This window comes from Larimichthys crocea, chromosome III (genome assembly GCF_000972845.2).
Source record: "Larimichthys crocea isolate SSNF chromosome III, L_crocea_2.0, whole genome shotgun sequence".
Classification (NCBI taxonomy): Eukaryota; Metazoa; Chordata; class Actinopteri; family Sciaenidae; genus Larimichthys; species Larimichthys crocea.
The window spans coordinates 51612409-51629889 of NC_040013.1; the positions used below are offsets into that span (position 1 = coordinate 51612409).

The 17481-nt window shown below is 41.6% G+C and overlaps 3 protein-coding genes across 5 annotated transcripts; all 3 read left to right on the forward strand.

Moving 5' to 3' along the window:
• The first annotated feature begins 39 nt into the window (after positions 1–39).
• Positions 40–7558, forward strand: adora2aa (adenosine A2a receptor a). The gene is made up of 3 exons (XM_010740221.3): positions 40–246; positions 2755–3470; positions 4608–7558. The coding sequence occupies exons 2-3, from the start codon at positions 3127–3129 to the stop codon at positions 5614–5616; spliced, it is 1353 nt and encodes a 450-aa protein (XP_010738523.2). The 5' UTR covers positions 40–246; positions 2755–3126; the 3' UTR covers positions 5617–7558.
• A 1309-nt stretch (positions 7559–8867) lies between these two features.
• Positions 8868–10971, forward strand: c8h22orf15 (chromosome 8 C22orf15 homolog). Of its 3 annotated transcripts, none has more exons than XM_019264418.2 (5): positions 8868–9107; positions 9312–9398; positions 9595–9717; positions 9967–10038; positions 10178–10971. In XM_019264418.2, the coding sequence occupies exons 1-5, from the start codon at positions 9083–9085 to the stop codon at positions 10303–10305; spliced, it is 435 nt and encodes a 144-aa protein (XP_019119963.1). In that variant the 5' UTR covers positions 8868–9082; the 3' UTR covers positions 10306–10971. The 3 variants fall into 3 exon arrangements, with proteins under 3 accessions (XP_019119963.1, XP_019119964.1, XP_019119965.1); XM_019264419.2 differs by having other exon boundaries at positions 9316–9398; XM_019264420.2 differs by having other exon boundaries at positions 9319–9398.
• A 930-nt stretch (positions 10972–11901) lies between these two features.
• upb1 (ureidopropionase, beta) lies at positions 11902–16374 on the forward strand. Its single transcript, XM_010740222.3, has 10 exons — positions 11902–12169; positions 13516–13687; positions 13795–13882; positions 13962–14056; positions 14141–14299; positions 14383–14552; positions 14938–15019; positions 15284–15326; positions 15410–15564; positions 15682–16374. The coding sequence occupies exons 1-10, from the start codon at positions 12066–12068 to the stop codon at positions 15763–15765; spliced, it is 1152 nt and encodes a 383-aa protein (XP_010738524.1). The 5' UTR covers positions 11902–12065; the 3' UTR covers positions 15766–16374.
• Positions 16375–17481: the final 1107 nt, after the last annotated feature.

The window sequence follows — 17481 nt, forward strand, 5'->3', positions numbered from 1 at the left end:
ACTGATCCGCCCCGAAGAGGAAACGGCCACACAAAGTGTGTGAGAGAGAGACTCATCTGTCATACACCACACACAGTTATTTCTCCCTGTGCAGCAGCAGGATCGAGTGGTCAGGTTGTGAGTGTGTTTATTTTCTGGATTAAAATAGTGTCAAATCGTTTGCGTAATATATTTTTTTAATCATCACGTCTCACATCAGACATTACATCATATGTCATATTTGTCGGACGGACGTGACGGACAAAGGTATGAAAAAGCTTCATTTTTAAAAATGATTTTTACATTTATTTAACTGATATATGACATGATATTAACTTTGTTCAGGCATTATGCGTGAAGTCTTACCACGTTCATTTTTCGCCGTTTTTGTAACGCGTGCGGTTCGTGCACAACCGCAGGTTTGGTGTGAAAGCGTGCGGTAAATGTGTGAAGAATGGAAAGTGATGTTTTGTTTCACACCGGGTGTTGAGTTTCCTGAGAACAAAAAAAAAAAAAACAAACAAAGAAAAATCATGCAGGCATTAACGTGAAGAAAAGTCACCGCAGTGAGCAGATCATCAGCTGGCTTCATCACGCTGTCAGGGGCCAAATGTTTGCTGCTGGGCCCCCTACGGATCCCTCCATCCATTAACTGTGACTTAATATGAAGAAATAAAGCAACAATAATGCGTTTATGTTGTACTTAGGTAATGCAGATTCTTTCAAACAAACAGTAAAATCAATGGACACAATACATTTGAAAGTTTTTGCCTTGTGATAGAATCAACTGCATGTTTGTGTTGAAACTGTATTTACCTGGAAAACTTCAAATTCAAGTTTAAACAGGTTTGAATCAAGTTGAATCCGGTCTCATTAAGTATGCGATAGGTCACTATCAGAGTAAAAGTCTCGAACTATCTTAAGAGTTGAATCGTTACGTAAAAAATGAGTGTACTTTTAACCAAAGATTACAAAAATGTTGATGAGGAAGATGACAGAAGATTAAGTGACAGATTTTCAGGTTTACGGTGTTCACAATTTTCTTGGAATACTGACAGTTCAAATATGAAGTATGACATCAAATGATACGTGCCTCGAGGCAGGTGCTGCATTGTTACCTGCCTCGTCTGCTTTTCCTGGTTGTTTGGATCTCTGTCAAAATGTCACTAAATTATTATTAACAGGGAGTCACTGGGAGTCCAGAGCTGTCTAGTGTGTCACTCTTCAGTGTGGACCATGTCACAAAAGAAATGAACTGCTGCTTTCATTATCATTTGTATTGTTAAACTTATAAAGGGCGCTCTCAGAGGATTTACCGGAGCTGGTGGTGGTGGTGGCAGACTCTTGCTAGTCTAATCACTCATCAGCCTGTCACAGTGACAATGTGTGTTGTCAGGAAGCGGAGAGGTTTGATGTCTGTTCCTCCTGTGCTTCCTCTGCATGGCAGGAGGAAGATGATCAGGTGATTTGTTGTTTTTTTTTTCATTGACTGATCAACTGGATAACACAAAGATGATTTAAGATTATCAATTTCCGAGACCAGTTCATGCCCTGTAGTCACTAATGTGAACCAATGTTTGTCCTAAGACCTCACATTCACCATAAATCCCTGGAGTTTCTGTGATGTATTTTGTAATTCCACCTCAGGGCAGCTTGATTGTAGGATGCATTGCGTAGTATGAGAGAATCACTGTCGTAGTTTATGGAGATTCATTATTTCCTTTACTGTCCTCTGGGATTTTTGTGTTGGCTGCACCACTGCTGACTAAATCATTATAACACACCAAACATATCTGACATAAAGACAAATAAATATCCTGTGCTCAGAGGAAAGAGACCAACAAAAATGTTATTTGTAAGTCAAATAGAATGAACAAAAAAATGCAGCTGATAGCTATCAACCCTGAAATAACAAATCTTTGGTATTAATAAAAAGGCCTCATGTGACCCAAAGGGAAAACCCTGACTCAAAGAGCAAAGACCTCTCTGTTCCAGCACAGCTGCAATCTCCAAAAACTAGACGTAACCTCAAGAAACAGGATTTTCATGGACTTTAAGTCAGCAAGTAGAATTAAAAATGATGATTACTTTCATATCAATCTAAAACCTTTACCAGTTTGATAATATAGTATTTTTATTATAGTCTCAGCCTTCATCTATGATGCTCCAAGAAGTATTCTCCATGTTTCCTCCATACATACTGCACTAAAACTCTGGGAGCGCTACTACATGTCTATTTGACACCGATGAAGTCTACACAAACCGCTCCACCACTGCTCTTTTGCCCGGTCAAGAGCACTGTTTGTAGAAGACATCACCACAAAGTCCCACAAATATAACATATAACATATTGCAGACTGAAATGAGTATGGAAGCTGCTGAGGGTGTCATCTTTGAACATGACCATTTGAATGCCCAAGTATCACCCAGAGTGACCCCTGCCAGAGTGTCTGAAAAGTCTGAAGAAGTGTTATTTCTAGTGAGAGTGATTTCTAGTCTGTTTTTAGAAAAATAGTCAAGGAAGAACTTTTGTCGTTGTCATTTCACTGGAAACATGTATAGTAGATTGGTCAATATGTGACATTCAGTAAGCCAATATCACTATGATATGATTTTGGAGGAAGTAATACTTTATTTTTAAGTATGTTTAAACATGTTTAATACAATCCTCCTCTTGCTTGCTCTAAAGATGATGCAAGTGTGTGTGATGAAATTCATTTCCTCTCTTCTAAAAACCATTTCCTCTTTCTCACTTCTGTTCCTCTTTATCTCCAGCGACATAATGTTCCGGTGGTGTGCATTGTTGGCATCATCTCAACTCCTCAAGAAGTTCATGGGAAAACGTTTCTAAGGGGAAGGACCTGAAGGGAGACCACAACAGACAAGCTTTCCACCAGGAGAGAATGGAAGCGACTGTGTCCCGTGTGTGAGCTGAGGAGAGATGACAGCTCCATCTGAAGCTGAATAAAGTTTAGTTTGAGCTGAGTTAGTGTGAGGGAGTTGGCACAGCTGCTTGGAGGGTCTGGTGGATGTTTCTCAAAGTGTTGGGGGTGAGGAAGCTGAGCTCAGCGGCTGCCAGGCTGCAGCTATGGTTGTTGAGGTCAGGTTTCCTCTCTCCTCATCAGTGACCTTGCCAGTTGTCTCACCATGCCGGACAACCCTGCTTCCTTCACCTTCATCCTCTACATTGTCCTGGAGCTGCTGATTGCTGTGTTCTCCGTGCTGGGCAATGTGCTGGTCTGTTGGGCCGTGTGCCTAAACAGCAACCTGCAGAGCATCACCAACTTCTTTGTGGTGTCCCTGGCTATAGCCGACATCGCCGTGGGTGTTCTGGCTATTCCCTTCTCCATCGTCATCAGCACTGGCTTCTGCTCCAACTTCTATGGTTGCCTGTTCCTCGCCTGCTTTGTGCTGGTCCTCACCCAGAGCTCCATCTTCAGCCTGCTGGCCATCGCTATAGATCGCTACATCGCAATCAAGTTGCCACTCAGGTCAGTAACCCAGAGGACACAACTATGGGGAATTCTTAGTTACAAGTGTGGCAAAAGTTTGGTTATACTTTATAATAAGACAACATTTATAAAGGTTTATTATAAGTTGTGAATAGTGGCTTTATTATTGGTTAATAAATCATTTATTAACACATTATAGATCAGTTATAGATTCTTAAAACTATTTTTTGCTTTCTTAAGTGTGGTAGAAAAGTTAAAAAAAGAAACAAAATACAAACCCAAAGCGCATAAACCTATTGTCTTAAACAGAGAGGATGTTTAAAATGTGCCATAACTTTTCTTTTTTTCTGTCTCTTCCAATCTTAGTCTATCTGTCTGTTCACATAAAAATTCATATTTCATATCTATCTGTCAGTGAAGTCATGACATTTAAACCACAAAGTCTTAACTGAACAAGTGAGTCCATAAATGGTGTCTCCCGTGAGGCTGTGTCCCCCTGGAGCAATCAAATGAGTTTAGCTCTAATTGCTTATACAGACAGTGTAACCCCCCCTTATAACCCACAGTGTAAGCCCACGTTACTGTTTATCTTGAACGTCTGCTTTCAAATTTGCTAAGGACGGTATGTCTACAGAGATTGAACTTGTCACCAACAGCTTCAGCTCTGACCTCATCCTACTAAAACACTGAACCTCAGAGCCACATCGAGCCCGGCCTTCCTGTTTTCAGTACTCCAGCTATCTATTTTCGCACAGCCTCCTCCTCCTGCTGGAGATACGTGAGGGTTTCTCTGCGTCTTTCTTTGCGTTACTGATGGGGGGCTTGTTTTTGCAGCATTAACCTCTGCACTTTAACATCTCAAGAATGTGATAGAAACTAGCCAAATGTCTCAGCTGCTCTCCCACACTGCACTACAGGCGTACTCAAAATAGACTCTTCCTTTGAGGAGTCCTGAAAGACTTTGTTTATTCTTGCTCTTTTAGTTCCAGGATGAGAAGTACTTCCGCAGAGAAATCAGATCAGTGAATTACAAGTCAAGGGGAACTTCATATACTGTATACAAATTATTATTAGATGTTTGAATATGGCCGTCCTTTGGGAAACAAACTTCTGACTTTCACAGAGTTTTGAACAGACATAGCTGGTTCTTGATGTTTGTATTGTCTCCTTCTTCAGGTACAACAGCTTGGTGACAGGTCAGAGGGCACAGGGCATCATCGCCATCTGCTGGGTTTTATCCATCATCATTGGTTTGACCCCCATGATGGGCTGGCACAAGCTGACCGAGAGCGCCAACAGCACCTGCTCGCCCGGCCTGATGAAGTGCCTGTTTGAGGAAGTGGTAGTCATGGAGTATATGGTCTACTTCAACTTTTTTGCTTGTGTACTCATTCCCCTGCTGCTAATGCTGGCCATCTACCTGTGTATCTTCATGGCAGCTCGCCACCAGCTCAAGCTGATCGAAGTGAAAGCTTTTCATGGGGAGAAGTCGCGCTCCACGCTGCAGAAAGAAGTCCAGGCTGCCAAGTCCCTGGCCATCATTGTCGGGCTGTTTGCGGTCTGCTGGCTGCCTTTACACATCATCAACTGTTTCACACTCTTCTGTCCTGAGTGTGCTCGTCCTCAGCCCTGGATCATGTATGTGGCCATTATTCTCTCCCACGCCAACTCTGTAATCAACCCCTTCATCTATGCCTATCGCATCCGGGAATTCCGACAGACCTTCCGGAAGATTATCCGGCACCACGTCCTGGGCCAGCAAGAGATGTATGAGAGCAGCAGCAGTATGCGCCAATCCACACACAACAGCATCACTGACTCCATCAGACTCAAAGCAAACGGCCGCAGCTTTGACCTTTTCACTGAACACAGCACCGGTAGCTGTGAAAGCACCTACCACTGCCCTGCTCACATCTCTCCTGTAGGCAGCGGTCTGATGGCAGTATCCCACCCCCCTCTGTCAGTGGTCATCTCGCACTGTCCTAGGACAGGCCCGTGTCCATTACAAGCCCTTAGGCAAATGCCCATAGGTCATCATCTACAGTATGCGGAGGAGCAGCATGACTGTACTGCACTCGAAGTCGTGGAAGAGAAGGACAAACAGAACCTTGATTGTGCCCAGGTCACATCACTGTTCAACAAGCAGAACAAGAGCTGCTTTAGTGAGCTAGCAATGATGTCCTGACGTATGCAGGAGGGGCCATTCACTGCTATCCAGGAGCCAGTAACATTTCAACATCACATCAGCAGCAACTCTCTAAGCATCGGGATAAGTCCTGATCTGAAATGGCAGCAATGTGAACAGAAAATGGACATTGAATGCTGAGACACAAACATGTCTCCACTATATAGTGACTTCCTAACAGACTAGAAGGTTGCAGGCGCTGCCAAGAAGACTGGTTTAAATTGACTGAGCAGCTGTTGCTTCCATCTTTAAGGTGCAGGCATTTCACAACCATCACAAATGGTTTGGTATTAATTTCAATAAAGAAGAGCACCAAATGCTTTTGCTTCCTCTTTGCAAATAGTTCAACACAAATGTACTTTGACCAGGGACAGTATGGCTCTATCACCGTCCTAACACATTAAAAATGGACAAAGTATTGATGGTTGCCTTTATAGGAAGTCTCTCTCTGTTAAACTGCAAGTTGGAAATAATATACCATGTGTGAGAATTGATTTCATCCTGTTATTTCTGGTCTGAATAGATCGAGGATAAAAATCCATCCATCCATTTTCTGTAACTGCTTATCCTCATCAGGGTCACATTGTGGCTTCAGCCTATACCAGCTGACTTTGGGTGAAAGGTGGGGTACACCCTGGAGTTGCCAGCTCATCACAGGACACATAGCGACAAAAGCTAAAATGTTGATTTATACATTTTTTAGGGACATGGATGTGAACGCTTTCACCTTGTACCACTAACACTGCCATGGTTCATGGACAGAGGATTATTTCTTAGCACCATAATTTGTACCAGTTTTCGATTCACTCCCTCCTGTGGACCTGTGAGGTGCAGAGACTGAGCCACTATCCTGCCTATCAAAGTTCAGGCTCTGCAGAAAGTTAAACATTTTTCACATTTTCCTTTCTCTCACGTTGTAATTCAGTCACATAGCAGAGATTTAAATGGCTACTGATTTCATCATTGGTACTGTGGCCCGTGTGCTGTTTCTAATTGGACTGAGAACAAGAACAGTACTTTCTCTGGTGACAGAATGGTTCATGTGTCTGCAGGTGTGTTTCACATTTTCAAAAGCAAAGCCTGAGGCTGGTAAAGTAACGCAGAAATGTAACTGTTTATTTTTGTTTGTGCGACAATGTGACTTGATTGTAGGTTTATTTAAGTTATGTTCATGTAAATGTTGACTTGCGAGTTTGACGAGTGATGGGAAACGTTTTGAAGAGCATTGTAAGTTATTACATTTTAAATCAAACATTTTTCATTTCTCCTGATGAATTCATCCTCAATCCAGTGCAGCTATTGCCTTCTGTGTTCTCACAAACAGGCTAGCACAAAGTTTTGTCTCTGAATAAATCCTTTTACATTTTCAAAATGCACTTTATTTGTATTCAGCAATGACCACAAAATGTTCCCAGTCATTATTCAGTAGCTGCAGGAACAACGCCAGCCTTCCCATTGGGTTTTCGCCACGCAGGGTCATGTTTCATATCAGATTCAGATGAGATCTGGTTTGCTCTTTCTGGGAAATAGTTAGTTAAGCAGTCAAACTATCTTTGGAGTGCTTTATTTTCCCAGCTTTTATCAAAGTTCCCCTGTGAGCTCAGGTTACAGGGCACAGGGCCCACTTCTTTTTGAAAGCTTCCCCCAGGGGTCTTCAGTGCTTTTTTAAAGATTTGCCGCAGAGACCTCCCTCGTCCTCGTGCTCTGCTGTTGTCCTGCGTGGTAACATCTTGTCTCCTCAGCTGGGTCATGTAAAGGTTATGATGCAGAGTTTTAGGCTCGATTGGAGATCTAGTGAGAAAGCTCGTCGTAGTTTGACATTTTGTGATTTGCTTTCTTGCTGATGAGAGGATCAAAGCTTTCATCTAGCTTCGCTTAGAACTAGACACAGAAAAACATCCAGCATGACTCTGTCCAAAGGAAACAACATCTCTAGGCACTAATAAAGCTCAAAGCTCTAAAGTAAAATGTTATTTCTCTCTTTTTTTTTTTTAATCTGTAGAAAAAACAAATGCTAAAAATGGAGGCTGTAGTTTTACTCTGGATTATGTGCCAGACTATGTCTTGGCTGGTCAGTTTGCTTTGTTTCTCCTATCCTTCAGATCAGGATGATTCCACCATGCAGACAGACAAAGTTAGCAAATTGAGTGTGAGCACAGTAACACATTCAGCAGCTAAAGAGCCAGCCTTTTCCCTTAAGAGTTGGCGGAAGCAAAAGAACTATGAGACAGTAAATGCGGTGCGTCTTCCACAGGGTCTGCCATGTTGAACCGCCTTTTTTCTGCAGTAGCTCAGAACAGACAAACTAAACACTCGCTCTGGATAGTTGGATAGGGGTTTTTTTTCGCACTGGTTGTGTCTTCTGCACAAATGGAATGCCAACCACAATTATTCTGTTAGATGCAACTAAATCCACTAATGCACTAAAAGATGACGATATGTGATATGTGAGATAAAAGAAAGAAAAAAGTCTGACATATCATCACTGGGAATCGGCAACACTGACATATCATCTCTGGAAATAAATTGCAAAACCACTGGCCTTCTAATGTGACATGACAAACCTGTTATCTAGCCAGTAGTTATGGTCAGAACCCAGTCCACCTGGTGATTGTAAGTCCAATATCCAATTTCTTTTGGCTCTGTTTTTGGCCACTCCTAAGGGAATTATCTGACTCTTTAGCCACTTAATGCTCCCATGTTTCTGGTGCTGAACATACCTGGACAGTGAGTTTTTAGAACAATTTCTCTGAAAAGAACTTCCTGCTACGGCCAAAGACAGAGAGTTAACTAAAACAGTAAAGTTAAACAGCTAAGCAATGACATGAAACTATGCACTATGAAGCTCTTTCATGTTTTACTTGCAAATTGAATTTCATATTTGGACTGTCTCACACAGCTTCAGATTTAAGATTAAAACTGGATTAAAATTCTCCTACAGTCGGCAGAAATGGAATTGGGTCAGGTTATTTCTTTTTTTAGTTCCAATCTGTGACGGGAAACAATAAAAAGCCTTTTTTTTCAGTCAATCTTGACATCACTGTCCAACAACTATAAAGTCCAGAGTGCCGGTCTGTCTGTGTGTAGAGACTCCATGGATACAAGCAACAGTGGTGCCTTGTCCCCTCATTTTAAAGGCTTCAGCTTTGAAAAGGAATAGAAGAGGAGGAGGAGAGAGAGAGAGAGAGAGAGAGAGAGAGAGAGAGAGAGAGTGTGTGTGTGTGTGTGTGTGTGTGTGTGTGTGTGTGTGTGTGTGTGTGTGTGTGTATTTACCATCTCTACATTACAGGGGCCAGTTCATGCAGTGTTTGTCACAAAGACCACAACACTGATTTAAGGGCCTCTATTGTCGTACTTTGTGCTCAGTCCAAACGTGTTACTGTCTGGGCTCTTTGGAATAAACAGATGCTTTAAACCAGCGGCAGTGTCAGTGCTGACGGAGCCCAACTGTAGTCAGGACCTGAAAATGTTTGTCACTATCATGTTTGGAGGTCAGTTCCTGAATTAATTTATTTCTCTCTGACTGTCCTTTTTGATGTAGAGCAGGATTAAACCTGGTATCAGAAGGCTGTTTTTGAGTTCACTGGAAATGTTTGCAACATATACTGTATTTAATACAGCAGTAAAGTAAGTACAATAGTTAAATGTGCAATATTTTATGTTTAATAGAGGTAACAAGTATTTTTTCTTGTCAGACAGCAGGATGGAAATGTTCAATCTCAACTGTAAGCTGATAAACTTCATCCATCATTTAAAGGAGAGGTGTGGTCTGGACTTCAAAGGTACTTAACAGCAGCAGCAGGCTGAAACAACCCTTATGTATTTCTTCACTGGGATCAATTGAATATCATCATGTCAGAAATAGCATTCATAATTTGATTAGTGAGACTTTTGTAAACTGATGACAGTGACTGACATCAGAATTCTCTTTATATTTCTAGTAGTACAAACCATTAAATGTTATGCGTCCTCCTGCAGACTGTGTTGATCTGATGGACAGGAGTGGTAGAGTGATGAACCTGGAGGGGAAGCAGCAAAGCGTGGCTCTGACCAGCAGCGTGCTGGAAGAGAGACAATACTACGTCCTCCTGCGAGTCAGCCGTGAGTCCATCCAAATTTAAAACCTCATCCAGTTAACAATCTCTGGCCTGATTCAAAGATTAGATATCTAATATTTATGGAAAGGGACGATTTTAGTTGAGTGGGTGTTTGTTTTTGTTTTATTGTGCTTTTATTTTGGAGGATATAGTAGTTTAAACTCTTGATTTGCTGATCATGAAGGTATTCTACAGTAAAACTGGGATAGTTGTTTTATTATGAATAAATGTTCATGACTTTACTTCACTTCAGGAGATGATACTGGAAGTCGGAAATACGTATCTCTACTAACTAACTTCAGCCAGAGTCATCCTGAGTTAACAGGTAACCAAACCCCTGAACACTGATCAGTGTTGATTACCTTGAAGTGGCTCTCTGAGGCCTCCTATTGGTCAAACTCATGTTTACAATAAAAAAATATAGTATGTCAACCTGTGATAATTGGTCAACTCTTTTGTTGTAGAGCTGCTGAATAAACTGTCAAACCCCAACAAGGAGCGAAACAGAAAGATGAGAGCAGGACGGACACAGAGGAGCAGTCCTGGCAAACGAACTAGGAGCAATACCCGCTCTGCAGATAACATGAAATAGTTTCTATATGAGACTTCACATTCAGAAAACCTGAAACAAAACTGACGTATTTACACCCACACCAGCTACTGCAAGTGCTGTATCTATGGAATCTGGTAAATTCATCAGAAGTAGGAAGTTGGCAAATGTCAGACAGTGCCACGTCTTATTTTGTTTATTCGTTGCTCCATTGCAAACCACAAAGGTTTTGAAAGAACCTTCAGATGTACATAGAACTCTCAGAGGTGATGCTTATGTAGACGTTGTGAGAGAACTTTCCATTCCAGCATGTCACATATGTAGTTAGACAGGATCAGGCATATGTGCTGAGGTCACTTTAGGGACAGTGTTAAATGTTAGATTCTTTCATTGAGATGCGGAACAGCTGTATGTTTGTGTTTAAGGAAACAGGAACCATTCTGATTATTACTATGGTAACTGAGGTCAGAGGACAGGGCTTTCTCACTCTATAGACACAACACATACCCTTGATGCCGCCACAGAGTCAGATAACAATGACAGACCTCTAAGGGGAAACATAGGTCTGCAGACTAGTGATCATTTCTGGACAGAGTAGTTGTGCCACTGTCCTGAGGGCAGAGAGGACAGCGTCTTCAGAACTGAGGCAGCATCATGACAAGACAAGTGTACTGATGAATCCTCTATTTTCTTTGATCAATAAATCTTTCAGCATAAGACATCTTGGACTACTGTGCACTTTCTCTCTCCTGACTCAACTGACCATCGATGAATCAAATTCTCCACAACAGATGTGATATCACAGACACATCTGATACAATAAATCAGAAAAAATGCATTGTTTTATTTTATATGTACCTTTAAGCACAGTTTACTGTACAAGAAGAGCAACTAAGTCATGAATATATATAAATATATATGAATATATATATATTTTTATTTATTTTTTTTCTTTTAATGAAAAATGACATTAAAGGACCAGTCTGTGGAATTTAGAATCACTGTGTGTGGTGTGCATGTACATGCGTGTGCACCTGTAGGTGAATCCATAAGAGGGCAACATGTGTTTCCTCACCTCTCTGAAACAAGAAAGATCAGCTCATTTGACTTAAATTGCATATTTAAATAATCAGTGGGCCCTGCAGGAGAGTATATATAGATATGCAGAGAGAGTGGACCCTGAGATGGTTTTATTTAGATTTTGTCATGATGGTTGCTGGGTAATATGTATGTCTTTATTTAATCATGTGATGACATGATACAACATGCTGGATAGTTGGGCCCCATGACGTGACTGCACACATTTCAGCGTGAGCCGTGAGCAGAGGCAGGAAGATATGTTGATGTGGTGAACGTGAAAACGTGAGATTTTCCTCACATCAACAATCCAAATCATATTACGGCAATTTCAAATCAAACTGTGTCATTTTTGAGTTATTCTTTGTGGGAAGTCCATTTAAAAAGGACTTCATATTTTTAAGTGTGTGTGTGTGTATGTATATGTGTGTGTGTAGTGGAGTGAACAGTGAGTTTCTGGTTAAATAATGACAGTATACACACACACACACACACACACACACACACACACACACACACGTGCGGAGGGATACATAGGGTTAATGACTAACCTTCCCGATCAGCCGGTGGATCTTCTTCCGAAGTTCCTCAGCTGCGTGAAGCTCTGTGCCTTGCATAACGAGTGTAACACACATAAAACGTGCACACAGTTAAGTGACCGGAAGACCCCAGGCTGCTGCTGCTGCTGCTTCTGCTGCGTGAAACTCCCGCAGAGACACGCAGAGATGTCCGCATGTGAGTTTGAATCTCTGGAGAAATGCCTGGAGACGCACCTGCCGGAGGCCGAGATCACGGAGGTGAAACGCATTTTATTCGGGAAGGACACCAAGTGAGTTGTAGGACAGGTCTATGATTTGATTTTCTCTGTCACTGTTTTTCATTCCCTCTGTTCTGGTGAATTATTATTGTGCTCAGTGGACTTTGGTCTGTGTTGAAAGAGCTGCAGCGTCCGATAAACAACCTTTAACCTGTCCTAAACAAGTTTTTAAACTTTATACACGAACTTTATGTGGAAGCAGGTCACAATTGACTAATTACTAATTACTGATGGTGATAATAATGGTGTTATTGCTGAGTTCATGTCCAGCACACAACCTGAAACTAGACATGTAGAGATTTATTTACATCTCCATTTTTGAATTATTTACAATTTATATTGATAAACTATGATAAAATATGCCAGAATTAGCCAAGAGGCTAGTCTTCATCTGTATGCCCTGGCCATGTGTAATGTGTAAACCAACTAATAATTATTTTAATTATCGATTCATCTGCAGATGAATTTCTCAATTCATGGATTATTTTCTGTCAAATGTGACAAAAAGTATAATATCATAAGCACAAAGCAAACTACTTAAAGGACCAGTGTGTCGGATTTAGTGCCATCTGACAGTGTAGTTGCTGATTGCAGTCACCTCGCCTCATCCTTTCCTTCCTTGCATGAAGGAGAAACTTTTGTGGTTTCATGATGTCTGTTCATTTGTTAACAGACTCCATGGAGGAGCACCTGCAGCGTCTGCAGATATACATGTCTCATTCTAAAGTAACAAAAACATAACAATTCATATTTTCAGGTGATTTTACACTGATGAAAACATGTGAACAATAATAAATCGTACATATTGTACCTTTAAACAGTTTACAAAGAAACAAAGAAAAGCAGATCATCTTCACATTTGAGAAGCTGCAACAAGCAAACGTTTCTTACAAAATGACTGAAATAATTGGTTATCAAATTAATTATATGACTCAATGGTTCATGTACTAATTGTTTCAGCTGTAAAAACAAAAACAGGTGGTTTATTAGATGTACCTTCAATTTGTTCACTTAGAGTTCACTTATCACAGACTGTAATATTAATGGGCAGGATCTGTGACATCTGTAGTCATGCTGATTTGATTGAAAAAAAACAAAACAAAAAAAAACAAGTGAGAGACACAAAAACAGACTGTGGTTCAGGAGGTAGAGCGGGTCGTTCACTAATCAGATAATCAGCAGTTTGATCCCCGCCTCCTCCGGTCTGCATGTCGAAGTGTCCTTGGGCAAGATACTGAACCCTAAATTGCTCCTGAAGGCTGCACCATCGATGTGTGACTGTGCATGATTTCCTTCTCTGCAAATGTAAACGTGTCACTCGTTGTGTATACACTCATGAAGAATCCTCTCTGTTACAGGAAGTTGGACCTCCCATCATGTGCCGTGAACGCTGCCTCCGAGCGTGGCTTTGAGCTGAAGGGTTACAAGTTTGAAGCTGTGCAGGAACAACTGAGGCCACCCAGGGAAATCCGCGTGGGACTGATTCAGCACCGCATTGTTCTGCCCACTGATGCCCCCATCCTGGACCAGGTATGGAATGAGACGCCAATTGTGGTATCAGTGTGGTAGAGACAGACAGGATGCTGCATACTGGGTAGAAGTCACTGGTGTAAATCCTCTGGTGGTCCCCTCCACAGATCAATGCCATGCATAGCCGAGTTGGTGAAATGGTTGAGGTGGCAGCCATGTGCGGTGTAAACATCATCTGCTTTCAGGAGACCTGGAGTGAGTGATTTCATGAGTTAGACCTCCACATTACGTATCTGCCAATAAAATAGACTGACCTGTCTTTTGCTGTCCACAGCCATGCCCTTTGCTTTCTGCACCCGCGAGAAACAACCATGGACGGAGTTTGCAGAGTCTGCTGAAGAAGGAAGCACCACACGCTTCTGCCAAGAGGTGAGATTCCAGAGGTCTGACACAGTGCAACGATGTGATTTACCACAGAACACAAGCCTAATAACACCAGAATTCTGTCAATAGCTGGCCAAAAAATACAACATGGTAGTTGTCTCTCCAATTCTGGAGCGAGAAGAGCTGAGCGGCACTCTGTGGAACACTGCAGTGGTCATCTCTAACTCCGGGAATGTCCTGGGAAAGAGCAGGAAGAACCACATCCCCAGGGTTGGAGACTTTAATGAGGTTAGTGGGTGTTTTCTGTTACACTCTGTGATCCACTGCACCTGTGTGATGGTAACTGCTATGCTATTTATCTTACACTGCAGTCTACATATTACATGGAGGGCGACACTGGTCACACAGTGTTCCAGACACAGTTTGGGAAGATAGCTGTGAATATCTGCTACGGTCGCCATCACCCTCTCAACTGGTTCATGTACAGTATGAATGGAGCTGAGATCATCTTTAACCCTTCAGCTACTGTTGGAGCGCTCAGGTAAGGTACAAAATGGAGGAAGGATTTCTAGCATGCATGCATCTACGTATTAACAATTTATAGAGGGTGTCATTTAAACTGCTGGGCTCCTGTTAACCAAATGTTTCTCCGTCCACTCTTTGCACTCTGTACTTTGCATGCTTCAGTGTTATCTGCCCACATGTTTGCATGTTTGCTGTGTGGCAATTTGATGAAAGTCTGATTGGGGTCCGGGGTAGTTGTCTGCTTTTCCCTGCAAGGCTTGATTTCAGAGAATGCAATGCAGTAGTAGTACTCTCAGCTGTAGTTTTAGTGTTATCAGACTTATTGCAATCTTTATATGCGGTGCTGAAGTTGTTGTTACATTGTTATTTATGCTGTAATGTTATTTCTTCCTCTTCTGCAGTGAACCCATGTGGCCTATAGAGGCCAGGAATGCAGCAATAGCTAACCACTGTTTCACTTGTGCAATCAACCGCGTCGGGACGGTAAGTAAGTCTCTATAACTACAATCTGATGTTGTATGATGCAACAACAGCATATAGAATTATGTCTATGAAAAGTGCAGGGCTAGAGGATGAAATACATCACAGTTTGTATTTAATTAAAGAAATATGGTATCAGTAACCTATTCGTCACCATCACCGATTATTGAACAGACACACAGCATTAGACTGTGAAGTCCTCCAGACAGAGTCCTCCTGTGCTCAGGCGTGTCGACTCATTGTGTGACTTGTATGTGTTTCACACAGGAACATTTTAAAAGTGAATTCACGTCTGGCGATGGAAAAAAAGGTAAGAGATTTATTTTGCAAGGATAACCTTAAACCCCTCGTCAGTCACTTCAGTGCCACTTACAGATAGCTCTCTTTTTGCAGCTCACCATGACTTCGGGCATTTCTATGGGTCCAGTTATGTGGCTGCTCCTGACGGCAGCCGCACCCCAGGGCTCTCTAGGACCTGTGATGGGCTACTGGTGGTAGAGATGGATCTCAACCTGAACAGACAAATCAGCGACAAATGGAGTTTTAAGGTAAATATGACTGGGCTTAGCATGCATGTAGAAGCCTCCCTGTATGTCTTAATCTGACCTACTTTAAAGTTAAATGTTTGGTCATGACAACTCTGTTTATTGTACCTTGCTTTGTAGATGACTGGGCGGTATGCTGAGTATGCAGAGGAACTCACCAAAGCTGTCAGACGTGACTTTAAACCCAACATCGTGAAGGAGTAGATAATATTTCACTGTAGTGCACTGAAGTATGAAACGAAGTTCAGGTCCATTCAGTCATTTCATGTCAGTCTGTCAAGATTGTTTTAATTTCATTTCACTGGTTTTAATCATCAAAGCTAAACCAGAGCTCTGTTTTTCGATATGTGGAGTACTAACTGATTTCATTGTTAATGGTTTGACACATGCCTGGATTGTTCAGTCCTGTGAAGCTGATACTGGCCCAGCCATAAGTGAGTGGAGTCATGGTACAGAAAGTACAATAGAGCACTACTGTGGACAGAGTCAGCAGACAGACATAAAAGAATGCCCACAATAAAAAAATCTAAAATCTAAAACATGTGAACATAATCATTAATAATTAAGAGCACCCTCTCCCCCAACCAACACACCAAGTTTTAGTAGGAAGAGACTGACCTCATGGTAATCCTCACTTTATACATCTACTTTGGTATTCTATGATCAAAAAATAATGTTAATTACATTATTTTATGACAATTTTAATACTATTACTTAGTTTCATAAATTCTAAAGTGCTTATTATTGTATATTTTATATCATTGCATAATTAGAATAAGTCTTGGGAAAGATTCCTTCAAAAAAAAAAAAAAAGGAAAGCACTGATGTTTAAGAGAACTTTATTTACAATAATTAAAGCTGCAAGCAGCGATGGTCGGGCCCTCGCATATGCGCGCACGTCGAAATGTGCGCACGTCGAAATGTGCGCATGTGGAAATGGCCACACCGTTTCCCCAAAATTAATCATTTTGATAAAAGTTTTGGTAATTATAGCGCCCCCTAGAGACGAAATGACACCATATTTGTTTCCTGGACTGGGGACAGCGCCTCGAAGCATGACATCAAATTTGGTTCCGTTTCGCTGAAGCGTTCCTGAGATATGAGCTCACATGCAATTTTGTTCATTACAGCGCCTCCTCGTGGACAAATGAGTTGAAATTATTTCTCAGATGTCAAGTCCAAGGCCTTGACAACATCCATGCTTAGTTTGAGGTGGATATGGTCAATATTGTCCGAGCTGGACGTCATCTCGTAAAAGTGGTCTTTTTTGTCTCCACTAGGAGGCGCTATGAAAATCACAGAATATTTTTGTGGAAATGTATTCTAGGTCAGACTACCGTTGTATATGAGAAGTTTTGTGAAGATTGGAGCATTTTTCACAAAGTTACAGCATTTGCGAAATGGGGAATTTCGTGGCCCCGCCCCTCTGACATAGTAAATCAAAAAGTTATGATTTTGATAACTTTTCATTGTCAAAGCCTCATAAACCCATGCAGCAAGTTTCAAGAAGATCGGACGAAAGCCCTAGGAGGAGTTCATTCAAATACGACCCCTTCTCAACAGTTCGAAACACAGAAAATGGTGATTTTCATGCTTAAATATGTCACTTCCTGTTAATTTTACAAATTGCTCCAAGAGACTTTTTTGTAGGTCTTGTGATGCCCCATAAGTCAGCTGAGTTTCATAACTCTGTGTTCAAAACTGTGGCGGGGCTGCTTCAAAGAAAAATTCAAGGGGGCGCTATAGAGCGATTTTGCCCCTCCCCCTCATTAATTATGCAACCGAATTGTGCATAATACTGCTGTTAACAAGGACAACAAGTTTCAGACAGCTCTGACAAAGTATATGATAGCCGCACAGTTTTGCCCGAAAATCAGCCCAAAAGTCAATGGAGTCTTGTTTTTTTGTGCAGCGTCCACT